Raw genomic sequence first — 20923 nt, 5'->3', positions numbered from 1 at the left:
TGAAAAACCTAAATCTTTCCATGTAATGCTGGGGGTGGAAATACATAATTTGCTTTGGCATCCCCCATAGCCTACTTCATAATGCAAAATGCCATCTGAATGTGCAAAATTGGAAAATATGAGAAGCCAAAGGAATTAAACCTGTGACTTGAGAAAGAACTTCACCTTAAAAGGACAGAACATTAAAGCTGTTTTGGGAAACTAGCAAAAAGCATTTGCAACTATACAACATTAAGAGTTTGGCAAAAAAACCGTATTTAAAAGGTGGCTTACTGCCTTGAAAATATTTTTGTTTAAAAGAACAATTTAAGAAATGAATTTACACATGTACACATACATACAAACACGCAAGTTATACATAACCTGTAGTTTTCATGTATTTGCTCAAAAGATACAGGCAAGCAAGAAACCTCCATTCCCCTCAGGTCTTATCTGGCCAAAATGCTTGCAAGCCTATGAGATGGCTCTGGTAAGCAGCAAGAAGAATTTTATAAGCATTTATCCATTTGCATTGTACCAAATCAAACAGAATTTGCTCACTGCATTTTCTTAATTCAAACAGTGACATTTGACTCAAAACTCCTTATCAGTTACTCTCAGAAGAGGGATGCTGTAGTAGACGGACACGAGGTTTGATCAAGCTTAGTAACTCCTACAGATGAACATGCACTTCCTTTAAAAAAAAAAACCATATAAAATATGCTCAATTTGACACGTGAAGAGTTAGAGAACTTGGAAAGAATAAGATATAACATGCAAATAGCTGACATTTTGGAGAAGCAGGTCACTGGCAACACCAATTCCATTATAAGATTTTCAGAAACCTGATGGCTGCCAAGAACAGCAGAATATCCATTGCTCTCATGTTCCACCAAGAAAACAAAACTCTGCTACAACACATACTGTGACAAATCAGATGTGCCAAACTGCAGATGCTACACTTACTTTGTGCACAAGACAGAAAAATAACACTTTCTATTACACAATGCATTGCTTCTGCAGAGTGCCCCATGTGCTTTATCAACATTTCTAAGTTTGTCCCCACAATAAGGCAGCAAGCCATGACCACATTCTCCTTGTTTTACAGTCATTTCCTCTTCCATAACACCATTATTTCTGTTAAGTCCCTAATTTATATAACAAACCATTGATATTGCCTCAAAGCCAAAGAACTATATTCAGTGGATTTAGTAGTTTATTCCAACAGATCTCAGTGCAAGGTTAACCTATTTCTTTATATAGGGAGGCACACAAATCTAGTAAAAAATTTTCCAGGTAAAATTAGTCCACACAATTTTTCAACAACCATATTTAGATAACATTTTTGTCTCTATATGTGTTGAAAAAAGGAAATAAGTATCAGCTTTTAAAATCATACCTTCCATGACATACACCAGGGAACCCACATCTCCTTCCTTGATGATGCAGCTGTCTTTGCCATACTCCACGGGATACATACAATCCACAATCTCCTGGATCTGAGACAATTCCAGATTCTTCATGAAGTCATTGTCAAGGATCGCTTCCTTTATTAGCTCCTTGGACCTGTGGCAAAAAAAGACAAGATTTATCCACGTGGCCAACAGCTGAGCTGATTAATAGCATGGGAACTTCAGCACAACCACATGGTGCTCCAATGAGTATTTTCTTGGAAAAAAAAATCCAGAATTTCAGTATTTTCCTAAAAAAATGATGAAGTCTATGTGCAAAGTAGTAAAAAAATAATTACAGAAATGTTAACTTGAAATTATTTTTTGTAAATAAGGTTTAGATACATCGACAATTGAAATAAAAATAGATTTCATGTGATTGCAAGATCCTCTTTTAGCTACAAGTTTCTCATCTATAATAACACCAAAGAATAACATGGCTACTTGAAGTATCTTCCATATACAAAACTGAAAGGAAATACAAACAAGAAGTTAAAGAACTTATGACTTAGTTTATTATATTTTCTATTAAATTATACAAACTGAAGCACACAAAAGCATGATACCGCACTGTCTTTCAGTATTACTCGAACAGCAAAGGCCATTATATTCACCAGAGGAGGCACCACTGCTACAGGAGTAACACCACCATTAAATCATTTCTTTGTGACTAAAAGGAAAATTCTGAAGTTACATTGTATATTCTGTGTGCACAGAATTATGCCTGCAGTTTTAGTTTGGTATGTGGTCAGGTTGGAAGTTTGGAGTTCTTAGTAGCCACTTCACAAAGTTGAGTAGGGAAGGAGTTGTTTGTGAGCATACCAACTTCAGAATTCAAAGTTCACACATTCTCTGGGAGACTACCCAAATGGGTATGTAATACAACCCGTTACCTCTAGAAGTGTCTCTGCCAGCATCATGTTATGACAGAAAACGTGCAACACCACCACTTTTTCCTGATTTTCCTGAGATTCTTTCAATGTCTACAACTAAAGTACTCGCAACGTGGTGAGTCATGCTCAGGTGAGCTCTCCAATCTTCCCTTCAGACTGTCAAGTTCAACTTACCCACCTGCTAATGCAGCATAACCACCATGTTATGACATTTTGCAAAAAATTCGTAAAGCAACTTGCACAAATGAACAAATGAGAATGCTAAATCTAGATCTATGACACCAGGTCCTCAGCCCTTTATTTCTCACTCCGAAACTCCAATTCTGTGGGCTGAACTATTTGCTAATGTGAACATAGCCCAGGCAGATGACAGCTACCTGCAGAGCAGAGCTTACACATTCAGAAGTTTTATCCTTTTAAAATATGAATATGAAACAAGGTTTTCAAAGAAAAATAGATTAATAGATCATGTCTTCTTGGAAAAGAGCCAAATTGAGACTTCAGAAGCCCAAAACCAGCCAGACAGCCTTGGAGATACTATGCCTATGCTACAGTCCTTTTAAAGTATACCTCAAGGTTATATGTAGCACAGATTCAATTCATTAACGTTTAGAGAAGTTTTTTATGCTTTCAGTAGTTTTGAGGTTATTTCAAAAAACCATGCTACTTTACATCAGAGTCCATCATCACTGACCCAGGCAAAGCACAGGATGGAAAGCAGACCAGACTTTTCAAGTCCTGTCTGCAAGACAACACAGACTCAGACTGCTACAACTGTTTGGCTCTTGAGAAATTTAATTTGACATCACATACTGTCACTCCAATTCCTTATGCATGAAAATAAAAAACACCAGAAAAACCTACATCTATATTACTCCTTGCTTTCAGTAATGCAAGAAGCTGGTAATTTGTGAGGTTGACCAGATGACAGATAAACCTATTTCCTTATTCCCTCCTCCTGTGCTAGGGCAAGACTATGCCTCCTATGCTCTGCCCTGACTCAGTACTGTTCTTTTGGTCTTAGCCACCCCCACAGATCCCCCAAATCCTTCTAACAAAGGCACTAATTATTAGCATTACTCAAACTGCCTGCTGAAGAAGAAAGCATAATAAAAGCTTTCACATTAGTCATATCAACTAGCATTACAATTTCAGCCATTTATTTCATTCCAAGGCTCAAAATGAGGCTTTTCTCCTTGATAAAGTCAGCCTTTCAAATGGAGTGTTTGCAAGAATATCCTCAAGAGACTGAAGGGAATTCAGATACGGTTCAAGTCAGACCTCTCCTGTTAATTTAGAGGCCCTCAGCAAAAAACAATGCTGCTCTTGTTGGAATCAAGTAGAAGGATTTGAAAGGGATCTAGGAAATTCGGTCTAAACAACAGTGAAGGAACCGCACACAGCTAGGAAAATCCATTAGAAGTCTATTTTGGGGAAAAGCCCCAAAACATACACAACATGAACAAACTTAGGAAATTCATGAGCTATTGTCGCAGTCTAAGACTACATCTGAACCAACTGACTCACAGCTTCTGCTCTTCCACATGGAAATATCACAGAAATTAAAGCTCAAAGACCCACCAAGTCATTCAAACCCTTTTAACAACAATAAAAAATAAATCTATTAAGAAGAAAAACACACTGGCTAGGACATTAATAACAGAGTTTCATCTCTGCCACATCCTAGCATCTTAAAATTAAGTATCTCCATAGAATGGTCTGGATAATAACTCAGTCACGCTTGACTAATCAAAATAGATATTATTAGTTAAGGATAATTAGTTAAAATGAGACTTCAAATACAAAGAACACAGTATAACAAAAAAGCACCTCCAGCTGCCCGTAAGCAGTACCGACTGTAGGAGCAAGCACTTTGCGCTCTAACTGCGTATTTATGAGTGTATTCGCATGAGACTAAACCACACTTCACAGTTTGTAAGCTACAAACCTCATCAGGAAATATTCCATCCATCTTTAAAAATAAATAAAAAGCTCAGTTTGACATATTTGAAAATTAGTTGATTCTAAAAGCTCAGTTTGACATATTTAAAAATTAGTTGATTCTAAAAATACATTGTCATAGCTACAAATAAGAGTTACTCTATTGTCCCCTGCAAGAAAATATTCGTCACTCCAATAATTCCAAAAAAATTATTCATGCAATGTAAAATTGCCATTCTCACATATTTGCACATGCCAGGCTTTCAGCGACTTCTACATTATTTTATTAAGCCATTTTCTTTCAATATAATTCACAAGTGAAATATCAGGTAGACAATATTTTTTTCTTTTGTATTTTTTTATATGAAATGAAACTCAAAGCATATAAATTAACTCACAGTTCACAACTATGCCATAACAAATGCTTTTCTAAACTACACCATTTCTTAATCATTGTTATTATTTTAAAACAGCATATGCCCCAGATGTTGAATACACAAATGTACCACATATCCACTTAATATATCTATATCTGAATCGATACTAAAAGCTATTTAAAATGGTCATAAACACACTCCTGCCACTGCAAGTGGTTTACACAAGATACAGCTGTTTCATTACCTTTTATTTTAAAATAGTGTTTATTCTGTATTTTCTGAGTCAAGATTCTAATAGAAACTATCTGCAAACAAAATCAACTACAGTATTTATAAGGGACTGGGTCTATTCCCAGATGATCCTCTTTTAAGAAGGGGCATTTTCAAGACTATTTACTCTAGCACTGTCGAACAGCTCCTAATGCAGAGGGTCATTTAGAGTAGAAAGTAGTTGTCATCTCTGCAGAGGTAGGAACCTGACACAAAGCCATCACTATATATATATATTTTTAAAAAAAAAAAAATTAATGATCAAATGGGATGGAGACTTGAGGAACAATTTAAAAAAAAAAAAAACACCACACAGAAAACATGTGGGCACAGTCCTCTGCAACACATCCTTTCCCAAATCAGTTTAAGTCCATCACGGTAATTAATAAGGCAACAGTAGGAACAAGCTAATTTCATTCTAATTTGCAGAAGTCATGTGAAAAGCACCTTAAGAAGTTTCATACAACACACTTAAAAACCTGTATGTCTGGTTATGAATGCCTCTCAGAAAAAAAGCATATAAACGTGCATTAATTCACAGACCACCCAGTCCTGTACTGGGGGCTGCTTCAGTCCACCAGCCAGATCAGATCCAGCCACCAATCCCACCAACATGACAGCTCAGGAGCAGCAAGATGCCTGGGAAAATAATCAGCCACATTTTCTGTCTCGGCAGGCAGGGGCTCTGCACAGAAGCCGTGTTTCAGCTGTGCTGGAAAAGGCTCATATTAAAAGTGTGCTGTATTGCAGTGGCCATAAAATGCAGGATTTGGATAAGTGTTTCGCCCAGATTCCTGCTACTAACATCCATTGGCTACTCATCAAGCATGAAGGCAGAAGATAAAAATCTGGGTTTCTAACAGATGCGAAAAAAAGCCTGAGATGTTATGCAGCCCTGGATAAGAAGCAAAGTTAATGTTTGCAGTGTACATAATAAAATACCAAAGCCTGTATTACAGCCTGTTGTTATCCTGACAGTAATTTACATTTTACAAAGAGCAGGATGAACAGGCATTTCAGGCTCTTCATCCACAGCAAGGAAAAAAAAAAAAATTCCTCAATGCTACATCCATATCTTCCAGCACATACAATAAATATTAGAACAAAAAGTTAATCTTATCCCAAAAGGTCTTATTTCAATATTGGAAAAGCTGCTTGCTGAGTTTAAGGAAAGGAATAATTTAATTATAGGTGGAAAGACTACTGCCATATACACCTAGAGATGCTTACAGAAACACAAAGCCCTCCTTGGCACGTAGGGTGCTGGTACAGCACCAGTTTGTAATGGAGTCTGCAGGAACCTGCAGTTCAAAGGGCACAGTGGTAGCAACACAGGTATCATTCTCCATGTAATCTACTGCTGAAAAGAGTTAACTAAAAAGAGGTGGATCAAGAATAGGAGACAATAAACGTTCAATTTGGACAACACTGACACAGAACAGCTGGAAGCAGATCTGAAATTTATGGTGTTCACAAGTATACCACCACAGCTATGTACAAAAACAATTCTAAACTGCCAGCAAGAAAAATGAAAAGCAAGGTACTGGGCAGACAGGCTGGAAGAGGTCTCAAAAAAGGGAAAGAAAAAGTACATTTTGTATTAATAGTCAAGAAGAAAAAAATACGCAAGACCTTTTCTTTAGCTGCTCCTCTCTCCCAACTTTAAATAAAACTTTTCAATATGAACTTTTATGCCAAAGCTAATGGGGGGGAGGAAGAATGTTTTTTCTACAGCCTCCCCCATCAAGAGTCTGCCAACTACTACTAAAGACCTAAACCCCCATATTTAGGAAGGAAATATCTACAGGAATTTGACCAAGCAGAGACACAGAGCTCACTGCCAGAACTGAAGTTTAAAGCAGTAAAAGTGCAGCTTCCTGGGAGATTAGAACTCCTTATTTAGAATCATAGAATCATTTAGGTTTGAAAAGATTAACAGTATCAAGTCCAACACAATTTATTCATATGATAAACCTTGCTCAAAATTACTACAACCCATGGCATCTTTTTTGTGATGTTTCATCAGTGCTGTAAAAATCCAATTAGAGTATATGGGTACATCCTTTAGATCTATCCACCAACTACACCTATCAAGCATATTTGTAGAAATTCATACCCAAGCACTGCTTTTTTGGGAGCTTCCATATCCATAACCCTCCACAATTAATTAAGCTGATTTCAGTAGATAAGAAACAGGGAAAAAAATCTGCAGCCTCTGACCCAGAATGAGCAGCAATGCAAGAGTCAAGACAATCCTTACAACAACCATCTGTTTCAAAATCCATACCGTGAAATGTTTAGAAGTGTTTACTTCTGCAAAATGGGGGTGGGGGGGTGGGGGGGTGGTAAGTACTTCTTTACAAAGAGAAAACATGGCCAAGTATTACAACTGCTCCTGATTTCCAGAAACTACTCACCAGGATAGGAATACACTGCAAAAAGTGCTAAACAGAGGGTTTTTTAAGTTATATCAAGACATACCTCCATTTCATAAGGTGTTATCTAGTATCCAAGTAACACAAAAAGCAAAGGCTGCAAGTTTCTAGCAGGTCTGGGGAAGCTCTCCACTCCAAGTCCACATTCACAGAGCTTTCAGTGATGTTTTTAAGTCCTTGTGTACTTAAAAGAGTATGTAAGATGAGAACATACACTTGCATGCTGCTCCAGAATAGGACCTCAGTGTTTGTGTTCCCAGTCTAGTTAACAACAAAACACTGGAGTTACCAATTATGAACCTTTTTGTCACTTTAACCAACAAAACTAAAGTACATCTCTGATGGAAGGCTGTTATGTTTAATCACTGAGGACAGTGACATCGAGAATGGACAAGTTAAATAATTTTAAAATATTTTTTAAAATCTCCACAGAGATGCTCCCTTCCACAAAGAATAGGCCCCACCTTCTAAAAAGTAGTGAATATATAGATACAGAAACCTTACTAAAAATTGCTATTGCTTCCTATAGAAATACTCAACGCACCAAGGGGCCACAGATCCAACGTTTATTCATCTGCATACTTAACTTTCTTGGCTGTTTATGAATACTGTGGCATGGCCAAACATACAGAGGTTCAAAAACAACCACCAAAAGTCATAAAGCCTCAGTGATATCAAAATGACTGTCAACAAGAGACAACAGTTGAAATCTCTTCGTTGCACTCATCCCTTCTCAACAGGTTGTATTACATATTGTAGTTATCGCTTAGGTTCCTATGTGAGAAATAGAGGGAGAAAGTAGAACCTTCCAAGATGATTATCCCTCAACCACCAATTTGAAGTCCACAGTCCTCAGGAAAGCTGGTTTTGCAACCAAAGTGTTTATGTTGTTAGATAAATTATTTGTGCCAAGTCCATCACAGAAAGGTGGAGGTCCCCCCCAACTGCTCTAGAAGGTTTTGAATTAAAGGCAGTAAGAAACACCTGCAGCGTAAGGCAGTATATACTTTTTGCATGACAGCAATGCAGTAGGAACTGTTGTTTTCTGAAGTGCGTAATACTGGATAATGTCTTTCAATACTAAAGACTGCAAGCACACAAATGGATCTTCTTTTGCAACTTACAACCAGAAGCAGGACAGTACAGAATAGCACAGACCTTTCAGTAAAATCTGGGTCTTGTTTGGACTGTAATGCCATTAATAGTTGATAACTCTACATTAGCTGTTTGTTTTGGCTATGGATAATGACTGCCTTGAATGTTTCTTAAAGGGAATTTTAAATATAACTCCAGTGAGCTATTCTTGTCTCATTAACTGGGAATAAGAGTAAGATTCAAGTCCGGGACTGAATAACATGAAGGCCCTTAAATGTACTTGTGGATTTTCTTTACGTTGCTTGCCTTTCCACAACATACAACCCACAGCATCAACTTCAAGTTGCAAAAGGAAATTTCCGAGTAAGAATCTTCAGCCAAGACTGTTAGTACATAGTTGGATAGAAGAATGTTCTTCAGAAGAGTACACTAAAATTCTTTTAAACTGAGACTTTGATTAAAGAGACAAGCAACAGGGAAAGTAACTATGCCCTGATCTAAACCTGTGAAAAAGAAAAACCACCTCCTCATTTTCATATTTCTTGTACTTAACTACAACTTCCAGTTGCAGAATCGAGTTGCTCTGTAGAGACCGTGTTGATCAAATGCTCCACTTAGGATTTCTAAATATATCAGTAAAAAATTTACACTGCTGTTCATTATGTCATATTTTGGCATTTGACATTTAAAAAGCAAAATAATTTAAGAAAAAAAAAAAAACCTAACGTCTCCTTTCAACTATGCTGAAAACTGTTGTTAGTATAAAAATACTGTAGGCAAGAGTTGGTTAACTCTTGCATTTTAATATGTCTCACCCCACAGATCTTACCACCCTTTTCTAGGCTAGTATTTTGCATCCTACAAAACCCCAGGTTTAGATACTGGAAACGTTGGCAAGCTCAGTAAAAAAAAAAAAAAAAAAAAGTCAGCTCTTGCCAACACAATTTGCCTACTTCTGAAATATCTGACACCCCCAAGGAACTCCCACACGAGCTTCATTTTGAGAAGCCACTATCAATTCCTCCAAACAGGATCAAGCAGCTACTTATTACCTGAAGCAAACAGTAGAAGATTTCGGCAGCTAATTATAGGTGAAAACACATCGCAAAGTCATGATGGAGGAATGGGCTGTCTCTCAGAGATGCCTGGCCAAAAAAGTGGTTTTTTGAAGGGTGTTATCCCAATGCATATCACAGTTTTGGTGTTCACATCCAGTGCAACTGAGCTGGACTTTTTGCACCAACAAAAATAGCAAAGAAAACATATGTACCCATATGTCACAACATCAAGGGATCCAGAAACAATCTAACCCCTCCAGGAACATTTCAGTTACCAAAATTGAGTCACAGAGATCCAGACAACACATCCTGAAGGTCACGACAATGTATCTTGAAGAGAACCACCTACTCTAAAAGGCAAGAGTGGCTCCATCAACCAAACAATTATCCATGTATGCTTCCACTCTTGGCAGCTCCACACAGTGAACTCTGACTGGAAACTGGTATGAGGAGTCTAGCTAAATGGCAACTAGAAAAAGTTCCCCAAAGTTTATTAGCATATTTTGAGGTCTGCCTGGCTTCATAGTGATAAATGAGCATGCAGACAGAGAACTACATTCAGATGCCCTGGAGAAGAAAGTGACCGATAGCCACTATGGAGATGGCCTTCACCTTGGTGGAATAAGCAGGAAATCTGCCAAGTGGATGATAACCTAATTTAAATAGATGCAGAAATCCAATTAAGAGATCCTCTGAGCAAACACAGCTCATTCTTGTCTCTTGTATTAGAGGCTACTAACACATTGCAAACTTTTCTAAATGCAGTGTTGTCCAGGTGAAATGATTGTGCTCTGCAAAAGCACTTTGCTCCTCCTCAGCATAAGAAAATCAAAAATGAACATTGTCATGACAGCATAAATATATAGCTGATTCCAGTGTAAATTTAGGAAGGGGTTTCACAGAAAATGGGATGTATGGGGGAGGGGGAGGAAAGTGACAGAGATTTAACGGCATATACTCTGATTCACTTAACACTTTTGACAGATGTTACTGTCACTAGGAAAGCTGCTTCAGCTCTTGCTTTTCAGTCACCTGGAGAAGTCCCCAGTTTAAATGCCATAGGTGTACAACAGCAGAATGCAGACAAGCCCTTGAAGCCTTAGTCTTTCAATAAACATTCTTAGCGATTTTAGGAAGAAGTATTTCTTCCTTCTTTAAGAGTCAGTAAAAGGACTGATGTTAGCAGCCATGCTTTGAGACATAAATATTTGAAAGATGTGTACGTTATCTAAATAAGACACACTCCATCCAGCGCCAAGGAGCAATGCACAGGGATTTGAAGGTAAGTAATGCCAATGTTCCTACTTTACAGAAAGCTCACTTTGGGATACAGCAATACTGAGCAGAGCTGTGGGAGCACCACCACGCAGGCTCTGTCTAGGCTGCTAATACAGTAGATCACAACAGGCAAGAACTATTTAGTGGACCATATGAACACTAAACAACCATACAACCTGATAACGTTTAAATGGAGAACGAACAGCAGCAGGAAGCTCATAAGGTATCTGTGGAAAAGTGGGGAGGCTGGGACTCTTAGCAGAGCAGTACCACTGACAGCTTCTTTCCCTTTAAAAAGTCAGATTGGGGCGAGATTGCCACTTTCAAAATATTATCTTCTAGCTTGTATTTCTACTGCATAAGCATTGACTGTCACTATCGGCTGAATTTTTAAGAACATCCCAACAGCAACTGCCTCATGTAAGATGCTTTTTTGATCAGAAATGCTCTTGCTAATCTTGCTTTAGGAAGCCTACTAAGAATTCAGGCTTGTGATGCTGCCTTTGGCTGAATCAAAAAAAAGGTACTGAAACCCTGAAGCAGAAGGATGCAGACTTCGGCACTGTCCCCATGTAGAGACGCTGCAGGTGGGACTGCAGTCCAAGGGCCACAGCAAGGATACTCAGCTACAAAGCAGGTGTGAGAGCAGCATGAGGTGAGCACCTCCAGAGAAGCAGACTTCTCACAAAAAAAGCCAACACGATCCCAAGCTTGGAAAGTTGCAGTCTCAGGACAAAATGTTCATAAAGTCTCAGACTACCTAGTCAATCTACAGGAGGCGAGAGATGTGCAGGGGATTCAGAGAAATTTCCCTAATTGCCATGAATATATGAGACACACTCTATGGACATACGCAACCTATTCCATCCCATCCAGCCACGTATAAACACAAGTCAGAAAGAACTGTTTTGAAGAATAACAGTGACAAATATGACATTCAGAAAGAAGGGCACCAAATTCAGATGGAAGTCAAGGAAAAGATGAAGAGCTTTTAAGGACTTCAGGAAACTGCCCTTCTTCGATTAAAATAAGTGGCCTCCAGAGGAGCTGAATGCTCCCCAGGAATTTCAGCCTGAAAGGATATTGAAAGGGAAACATCATATTTCTTGCAAATGGGAGGATATTTTGCACAAGCTGCATACCAGTAACCTCACATTTCATGGCATCACTTGTCTTCTTCAGGGAATACTAACAGGAATGGACATAAGATGGTAAAAGAAGGATGCAGCAACACAAACGTGTCCTGCTCAGGTGAAGCTAAGGAATGGCATGCTTACTGGGGAAATGATCCCGTTGAGCAAGTTTTGGAGATCGCTCAGTCAGGCAACCTGCCCCTACGAGCAGTTGTAACCTACTGGTGTCATGGCCTAGCAAGCCATAATCCCAGTGTGGGAGATGCTGAGGTATTCCCAAGGGAAAACTCTCCACTTTACAAACAGGACAATGAGAAACAAGAGCACTGCTTGTTTCTTGAGGATAGACAGCAATGTGCATTAAGGATATTGCTGTTCTACTTCCTTTAGCAAGCCAAGAAAGCCATTCCTTTAATAAGACAGGAATACTCAAGATTCATTCTGCTGAGACACAAGTGATGGGAAGCATACATATTCACCATCACAGGATGGGCTCTGCAGACAGCAAACAAGGCTCCACTCTCAGAGACAGGGTGCATGAAATGTACCTGTAGCTTGTTGCTGCTGCATCAGGGCATGGGAGGGAATTCCCTTTCAACCATGACAAGAGCAAAGACTATGGGTGAACATGGGATGGGATTATACAAGCATAATGGAAAAGGAGACAGACACATACTGATTTGCCAGTACGTAAATCCATGAATGCACACAGCAATGAGGATTTGAAAGCGCAAGGAATTACATGTTGGAGAAAAGATCAAGATTGCTCAAATTCTACTGACAGAAATGCAAGTCAGCTTTAAAAGCTTTAGGAAGGACTGTATCCTTAATCCTCAAGCCTCTGGGATGGTCATCTTACACAACTTCAAATGGCAGGGCCTGGAAAATAAACCCAATATTGCAGATGATACCCTAGATCTAGGATTTGTTGTGTCACCTGAAATCCAAATGAAGACACCACTTGGCCATTGGTATCCCACACTTCAACACTGCTGCAAGAGTGCTAACAGGAACTCGGTCATAGATGTTTCTCCCAAAATACTTTTAATGTGTAATGTGTGGCAGATAAAACTGCTGTGTACCAATTTAAGAGTAACTACTACAACATAAGCTATAGCTTATGGGCAGTTATCAATGCCCCTGCTTCCCATAAATCAGAATAAAAACATGCTGCCCAGGTCCTTAACAGAAAACTTTTTGTTCATAGGAAGGCTCTAAATGGGGGCATTGGAGAGAAGAAATAGGTCTTGAGGTTGAGAACTGTGACAGAAAAGACAAGCCAGGAGTCAGCAAAGAATTAAGTTACCTTTATCTGCATCATATAAGCACAAAAATAAGTTTTCTCAAATACCTGATGTACTTTTATGATTATTTTCTTTTCCTTGCATTACTACCCTGTACTTACTCTCCAATTTCACACCACCCTTATGTCTCATCACCTTCCCACACCATCTTCAAACTCAGAAATGCTTGTTCCCATTACAACTAAGGATCATCTTCCTCTTTCATCTGACTGCCTTACTTGAAATTCCTACTGCATCGCACAATCATTTCCTTTTCTCTTTCCTTCCACCATCTCCACAAATCATTTCTCCCCTCCTGCTCCCTCTGCAAGTTCCTACCCCTTAGTATTTTGCTGCTTCAACCAGGCAGTCAAGCAAGCAAACAGCAGCCAAAGCAAAGCAGAAAGTGCAGCCTGCAACAGGAGAGGAGCAGAAAGCTGAGCCCCAGGCCCAGAGGCAAAGGTCTGAAGGAAGACACAGCTGGCTTGGAAATAAGGCTGCAAGGAGCCAGAAGGACCCTGAGGGTTTAATATGGAAGAACAGGAAAGGAAGAAGGAAGCAGCATAGGTACTTGCATCAGATTTGGTGGAAAGGCGGGGAAAAAACACACACACAAAAGCAGAACAGTAAATCAGCGCATCCCAACAAGGTGGAAGCAGTGGTCCTTTCGATACAGCATACATGGCTCTCTAGGGAAACAGTTTGTTTCCTCTGTCCCATATATTTTACAGGAACTAGGAATGCAAGTTTTTTCACTTTCTGAAAAATACCACTGCAACTCTTCCACACTTTGAGTTTGTTCCATGTTCCACAAGTTGCGTTTAGGAAATATTTACTTGAAGGGATACATAGAAAGAGCTAACAAGAGATGGAGAAAACATACATGCCAAGGAGCAGAGTTATTTTGGTACAGGAAACAGGAACTACTGAAGTGAGCTCGAACAAATTCAGATCCAGTTTAACCACAACAGACCTAAAGAGAGTTACTTGAAAGACATTTAAGTGCATTTTAATGATGATCAGACACTTCATTGCTTCAAAGTCAAAAGCAGATGCAAGTTCTTTGCACATATGTTAATATATTGTATATTCACGAGTAGAACATGGTTAGAAAAATCAGCCCAGGTGTGTGATAAATGAGTGTGCAATGAAACTAACTAGCACTGAAGCTCCTGAAAAAACACCTCCATTCAGTGAGTTTATGGAACAAAAACATACAAACCTTTGAAGTCAGTGAACACAGAGCAGAACTTTCAGTTTGTTTTAAAAAAAAATATCTAAATTCAGCCTATTATCTCCTCTTGGCAAGCTAACAACAGCAGCCAGAGCTAAAAGAAAACTCTGTGACTACACCAAGAAACAGCAGACGACCTCCGCGCACTTCACTGTTCGTGTAGGGACCTGAACTTTCACATCTGCCTTTACAGCAAGTCTGAAACATGCTTTATTTTCAATGGACTTCAGTTTATTTACCCTCACACACACACCCACTGGGTCATGCAAGATTCACCTCTCAAGTGAAATACTGCTGCTCATCTAACAAAGTGTTTTTAGCTATCTATGATACACACACAGATCTTTGGAAATGCACTTTAATTTTACCTCTGTCTCTATGAAAGAGATTCACTCTGAACATGAAAACTTAGAAGTTTCTCCATTATGAAACACTGAAAACAGGTATTCATCTCTTCCAGCTAAAGTAACTATTTAGTTTTGCCTACCTGTGTCAATTTTCCCCTTCTATTAAAATAAAACTATCATCAATTTAATAATCTTTAACCTGGTGTCCCTTAGGACAAAAGCTCTCCAGAATATTAGGTGTAATGTTCCTAAACAGATGCTAAATGCAACATTAAGATTTGGCTTCCCATATTGTTCTCTACAGCCTAGAATTTCAGTAGTTGGTAGCATTAATGTCACAAGGTGCCCAACAAACCACAGCATTTCTTTCCTCCCATACCGTAACTCGTATGAATACTCTTGCCCAAATTCAATGCAAGAGACTTTCCTTAGGAACACAACAGTCAGTTTTCATCTGCCAGTTTTATGTATATGTACCTGCATTTTTTTTGGCTGTGATCAAAGAGCCCCAGTATATATGGTGCTATTCTGTCCAAATCCTACTTGGGCAATCTGCCTTTCTGCTCAAGGAATAAAATCTAACAATTCCTATATATGGTGGTTAATAAATCTGCATGCTACTGTCAGGATATTTTTTGCAATACAGATGCAATGCAGTTTTATTTATAAAGGTCAAGTATATTGTATGACATCTGCAAAGCCCTAACATCACTGTATTATTAAAACAGTAGACAGCCCCTTTCAGAGTCTAAAAAAAAAAAATCTCAGAATACTGTATTCCTCTTTCCAATTTAAGTTAAGGTATGTACACAATTTTGTGTACACTAAGGAGAACAGGAATGCAAATGTTGACTTGTTCTTCACTTAAACTATTTTTTTACATTACTTTTTAAATACTCTTAACATTTTTACAGGTTGTTTGGATAAGACACAGCTATAAATCCTGCTGCTCTGTCAAGCAAGGGGAAAGCTTTGCATTATCTTGTGGAAATAAACTGTCAACAGCAGCAAAGGGGGGTAGGAGTGAGAAGGGGGTTAAACAGTGTTTAACACACTTAACCTGGGTGCCCAGAACAAAATCATTGCCTTCAGCCATACCTTTGCCATCTTCCTGTATTGGAATGATTGATACTTTCACACAAATTATTGAGGAGGTCAGACAAGGATTCAACAACATGGGATGCTGACAATGCTCAAATCTTCCTTAGTTCTGTTAGAACCAGCTAGACGCTTTTTAATCTTTATCCAGTGAACAACAATTTCAAAATAAACAGGTTTTACGATCATACTGATGATTATGCCACAGTAAAATGCAGACAGGCCTGTGTGTAAGACTGCTTAAATTACATGACTGATAGTACCTATGGAGATGCTAGCACTGCAAAAAGCCCATCCAGGGCTCTGAGGAAGGCAGCAAATGAATGAGCAAACATAGAAATCCCATCTAAAGCAATCCAAATTACAGCATTTACAATTAAATGCTGTGACTTGCATTGAAACCACATTACATAAGAAAGTCCTCAACTGAATCTGGTTAGGAAATTGAATTCCTGATGACATCTCCTCTTTGATACTTTCCTACCACAGCCTCTAAGGTCCAGTGAATGCCTGATAGCTGAGGGCTGTCCTGTGCCATCAAGCCAACAACAAAGTACATGTGTGCACTCAAAAAATGCAGCTGAGCAAGATATCTCCCCAAATTTCAGTTTTACAGTTGTCATATTTGTCCCCCAGGCAGTTCAGAGAAGCCTGTAGAGGCAAGAGAGGTCAAGGAGAACAAAGAAGTGCCAAGCAGAATTACTACTTGCAGGTGCTCTAATTTTATTTTTTTTTTAACAGAAATGCCCAGCACGAGCTGGGCTCCATGTAGCTTTCAGACAGGGAAGGCGGGGGGGGGGGGGGGGGCCGGGGGGGGAACCACACACACACCATACAGAAAGTTTCTAGTCTGAAATTTAACTCTTCAAAACTGTCAGTTCATCACACTCTTGGCGTATCTCTAATAGACATAAACCAAATTTTAAAGATGGTTGTGTGATTTACTCTCAGGTTAACAGGAAAAGAAAACCTTAAATAAATTTTTCATTAACCTGTACCTGTATTAAGTTGTGTTATTTAGGTGGAAACACAGGGAAAGCTTCTCTGCCTGTGAAAATCAATGCCCCTTAAATGACAGCACTGGAATTTTAAGTGTCCTGTTTTTGTTAAAGACTATGCCTTGTAGTTTGCTATTTAATTAGGAATGACACCTAATTTATCATCACGGAGTGCTCATGAAGGAGTCATAGTTAACATATTCTCTGGCACATAAAAATTAAGACTTCACAAATGCTGGATAATCAGCATCAAAAGCCAGATAGATCAAAGCCTGCAATGTTGGGAGCAAACCAAAGCTTGTGCTGACCAGATGCCCCAAGCTGCCCAACTTCTTGTAAATTAGGAAGCAAAAACATATCAACAGCACAAGTATGTCTGAAAAGGCAAAAATAAAGGAATAAACTAACTTTATACTGCACTCTGGCCACCCCTGAGGTTGTAAGAAGCACTTTATGGGGGCTGATGAAATCCTCCTCATCAAAAGCTGAAGAGGATCGTTCCAGACCTGCAGGCTCCCTCTCCTAATCTGTTCTAGCAAGATGACCACACTATTTGCTTCCTTAAAAAAAAAAAAAAAAAAAAAAGCATACATGAATAAAGGGCTAACCATACAATCAGTACCAACAGTAGTGCCAGGAAAAGAGCCTGCTGCAAGATAAAGATGTGATGTAAAAAGTATCATATAAGGGAAGATGCTTATTTTTTAGCTCATACTGCTTATATGGATCAATAAAGCTTTGGTCACAGAGAAGATTTTTGGAGGGATTAGGGGTTTGGCTTTTTAAAGCACTATCTGTTTTGTACCTAAAACAGTCTGTGGATGTAGTACTAACAACAGGCCAAGGAGAGAGAACAAGTCTGGACACAGTGACTGTGTGCCTAAGAGCTTGCCTTTTTTTATTTTCAGCTGTGACAGATGTCTTTTCCCTACTCAGAATTACTCTTTTTGCGAAGAACAGAAGCCACGAACAGCTAAGACATTTGCAGACGGTATAAAAAGTGGTTTTGAGGGTGTGAGGGGGAGGGTCAAAAGCAGAAATCTGTTTATTTGGCACCTAAATATAGCCCAGTTAACTCAGCAAACATTTTTTCTCTACTACATGCTATTTTGTCTATATTTAGAGGGTGAAAGGAACCAGCTGTAGCATCACCATTTTATTACATTCTCTGATTGGGAATTTGCTTTTGTTCCCAGAACAAATCTCTGTTGTTAGGTGACCATGACCACTCACCTGAGTCTTGGGTATAAAAATTAAGTTTTCAGCTGAAGCAGCAGCAGTAAGGATGAGCTCTTAACCTTAGCTTTACATGAAGGAGCTTTGCTCAGCTATGGCTAGCTGTGATCCAAGCCTCTAATAAGCAAAGAGCACATATCCAGAGGCTGCTATTCAAGATCAGCCACAGGTTGATTAGTTATTGCATTCAACAGGACACAGTGCCAGTAAAAGACAGGTTTCAACCAACTGCATTCAGAATGGAGGCTGCTTCTAAGAAAAACCTTTCTGGATAGTAAACAAAAATTAGTTTCGGCATTTTGAGATTCTTGTTTAAAACTCATTCTTACCCTCCAGAGTATTTTTGCCTTTTCTTTTTTTTGTAATAGGATTGCATACGTAGACAACTGTAGCACGTTAGGATTAAAGCTACATAAAATTATTTTCTTTTTCCATAATCACTTAAAAATCAAACTTTGCTTGCTGAAGTTTTATCATACAGATCTGTCAAAGTGGCATCTGATTTGCCTCTTTAGATGAGTGCACAAATAGGCAACTGATTTAACTTCTCAAAATCCCTCCCTGCGAAAGGCACTTTTTTAAAAGCATAGTCCATGGGCAACAAAAGGATAGCTTTTAACTCAAAAAAAAAAAAAAAAACCCAAACATATTCTACAATTTTCTCCAATGCTTTCACGCTAATTTGCTGAGGTAGCTGTCTTTTACTCTTGAGGTATGTACTACAGGAAAGTGCACTTGAGTCTACAAAGCAATCCAGAGAAAACGGTATCAAGGCACTGACTGGTTGTGTCTGAGCAATCTCAAGATTGCCAACACAAGCAGATAAAACCCCCAGACTTCTAAGCCTTCTGAAAATGTGCAGAGCACAAGAAAGATTTAAAACAAGCAGATGTTAGTGGAAGGAAGAAAAACTGTAAGAGAGATAGGTGTAGCACTGCTCTTCTCCCAGGGATGGATCTAAAGCATCAATGCGTGATGTTCAGGGTCCATGCTCAGGACCTGGTAGCCTTTAGTTCTGCCTTGCCTGTCTCTTGGCGACCTGAGTGATTTGGTGTCAGGCTGCAGACAACTTGTGATTTAGGCTGTGATGGTGCCTCTCACATTTTGTACCAGGAAGTCAAATGGAGAGCTAAGGAAACTCTGAAACAACTACAGAGCAAACAACCTGACATAGTTAGCTTTTTTGTGCATCATATTATTCACTTGAATTGACAAAATTTCCATTAAGAAGTTTGGAAAAAGCAGGGAGTATTATCTCCCCATGATATAAAATTTCTTCAGTACAAAGTCAAATAATATTTCAGCTGCTAACCAATGAAATCAGAATAGGTAATGGAGCTGAAGGCTTCCAACTATGCAAGCACAACATGTAATTTTCTTAAATTTCAGGCCCTATTCAGGAACTAGCATCTAAGCCTCATAAGGCTCCTCCAGCATACCTTAAAACTTCAAATACCTGTAAAGATTCTACCTTCTTGGCATATTACATAAGCATCCACATTTTACATAGTTGTCTTGACCATCCTAAAGACATCTGTTTTACTTCCGTGCCTAAGTCAGGTTGTCCTAACTTACACTTCCAGATCCTATACCATGCAAACAGGGTACAAGTTCATGAACCTTTTCATTTTGTTTGCTACATATGCATAAATTTTTATATTGTTTTAACACCTCTGCCACAATGCTCTAGAAGATCGTTTGGCTGTACTTAAACAGTAGCCTTCTTCAGCACTAGCCCTGCAGCCAAAATTTTTGTGGCCACTAAATTCAGTGAGCTTAATCAAGTAATGAGGCTCCAATTTATAAAATTTGCCCATCACAGACTACATCAAGAATCTTTTGTGGTGGAAACAGTTGAAAAAACCAAGTAGAATTCATTTTGATTAAACTTGCAATTGAAAGAGTCCTCTATAGCTCACAGATGGAATTTCCAGTCAAAACAAGGAAAGATAAAAGAGCCACTGTGCTCTGGAGGCAAAATCTGAGTGACATGGATTCATGCCCCTAGCTCCACCCAGTTTTGATCAGGTCTCCCATGCAGTTGTCCTCACTATGCTGATGGGGCAGCCTCACTCTTTATGGAAGCTTTTCCATTTGTACCTGCAAATACTGGGATAATGCCTTAATCAGGGTTTACACATCCCAAGTGATGCTCTAAATATCAGGCTACTGGTTTCCTATTTGAGCTCTTTCCAGCTTTCAAATAAATAAATAAATAAATAAAAACCCCACCTGTTGTGTCTGAGCAAGAGTAATGGCACAAAAATCCTAAAGCTGAGATTTGCTTGACGATGTCCCTTTTGGACTTGCTTTGCCTACCTAAATAATGGTAACAGTCATCCTTGTACAAAGTTTGAAGGGGAAAAAAAAGTTGGGGATTTAAGAGGGAAGTGATAATTTGTTCCTAGTCATGGCCAATACACGATCTTGTAGTACCTGCAACAATAGCTGATGAGGAAATAACACCACTTGCAAAGCAGAAGGGAGAGCAGCTGCTTCCTGCATGACAGGAGGAGAGGTCTGGTCTGCCACCATACAGAGCCAAATACCATTTTCCCCAGTGCCTAATCCCTAAGGTTGTACACACAACATACCTGCATTCACAATTACTGGCTAACGTGCTCTGGTATTCAGGCTTGCCATGCTTGCAGAAAGCACTCCTTGATAGTGCATGCCCTCCTGCAGGCACATCAATAAATATAGCAAATGAATGGAGGGAAATAAAGATGGGTAGTTAGCATTCCCTTGGGGCTTCTCTAATGAAAGACTGCTGGGCTGCAATACAATATCCACCCCACAACAGATCACTCACTGCAC

The 20923-nt window shown here is 39.0% G+C and overlaps 1 protein-coding gene across 2 annotated transcripts in view; it reads right to left on the bottom strand.

Annotated features, from left to right (window-relative positions):
- The window catches only part of PRKG1 (protein kinase cGMP-dependent 1), a 508935-nt gene that overhangs the window by 438651 nt on the left and 49361 nt on the right, over positions 1–20923 (bottom strand). For both annotated transcript variants that reach the window (XM_055721117.1, XM_005446262.4), the window contains exon 2: positions 1379–1545. In XM_055721117.1, coding sequence (XP_055577092.1) covers positions 1379–1545 — 167 coding nt within the window. The remainder of the gene's footprint in view (positions 1–1378; positions 1546–20923) is intronic.

The sequence above is a fragment of the Falco cherrug genome, chromosome 9, assembly GCF_023634085.1.
Source record: "Falco cherrug isolate bFalChe1 chromosome 9, bFalChe1.pri, whole genome shotgun sequence".
NCBI classification, from domain to species: Eukaryota; Metazoa; Chordata; class Aves; order Falconiformes; family Falconidae; genus Falco; species Falco cherrug.
This window is presented reverse-complemented; position numbering and strand designations above follow the sequence as displayed.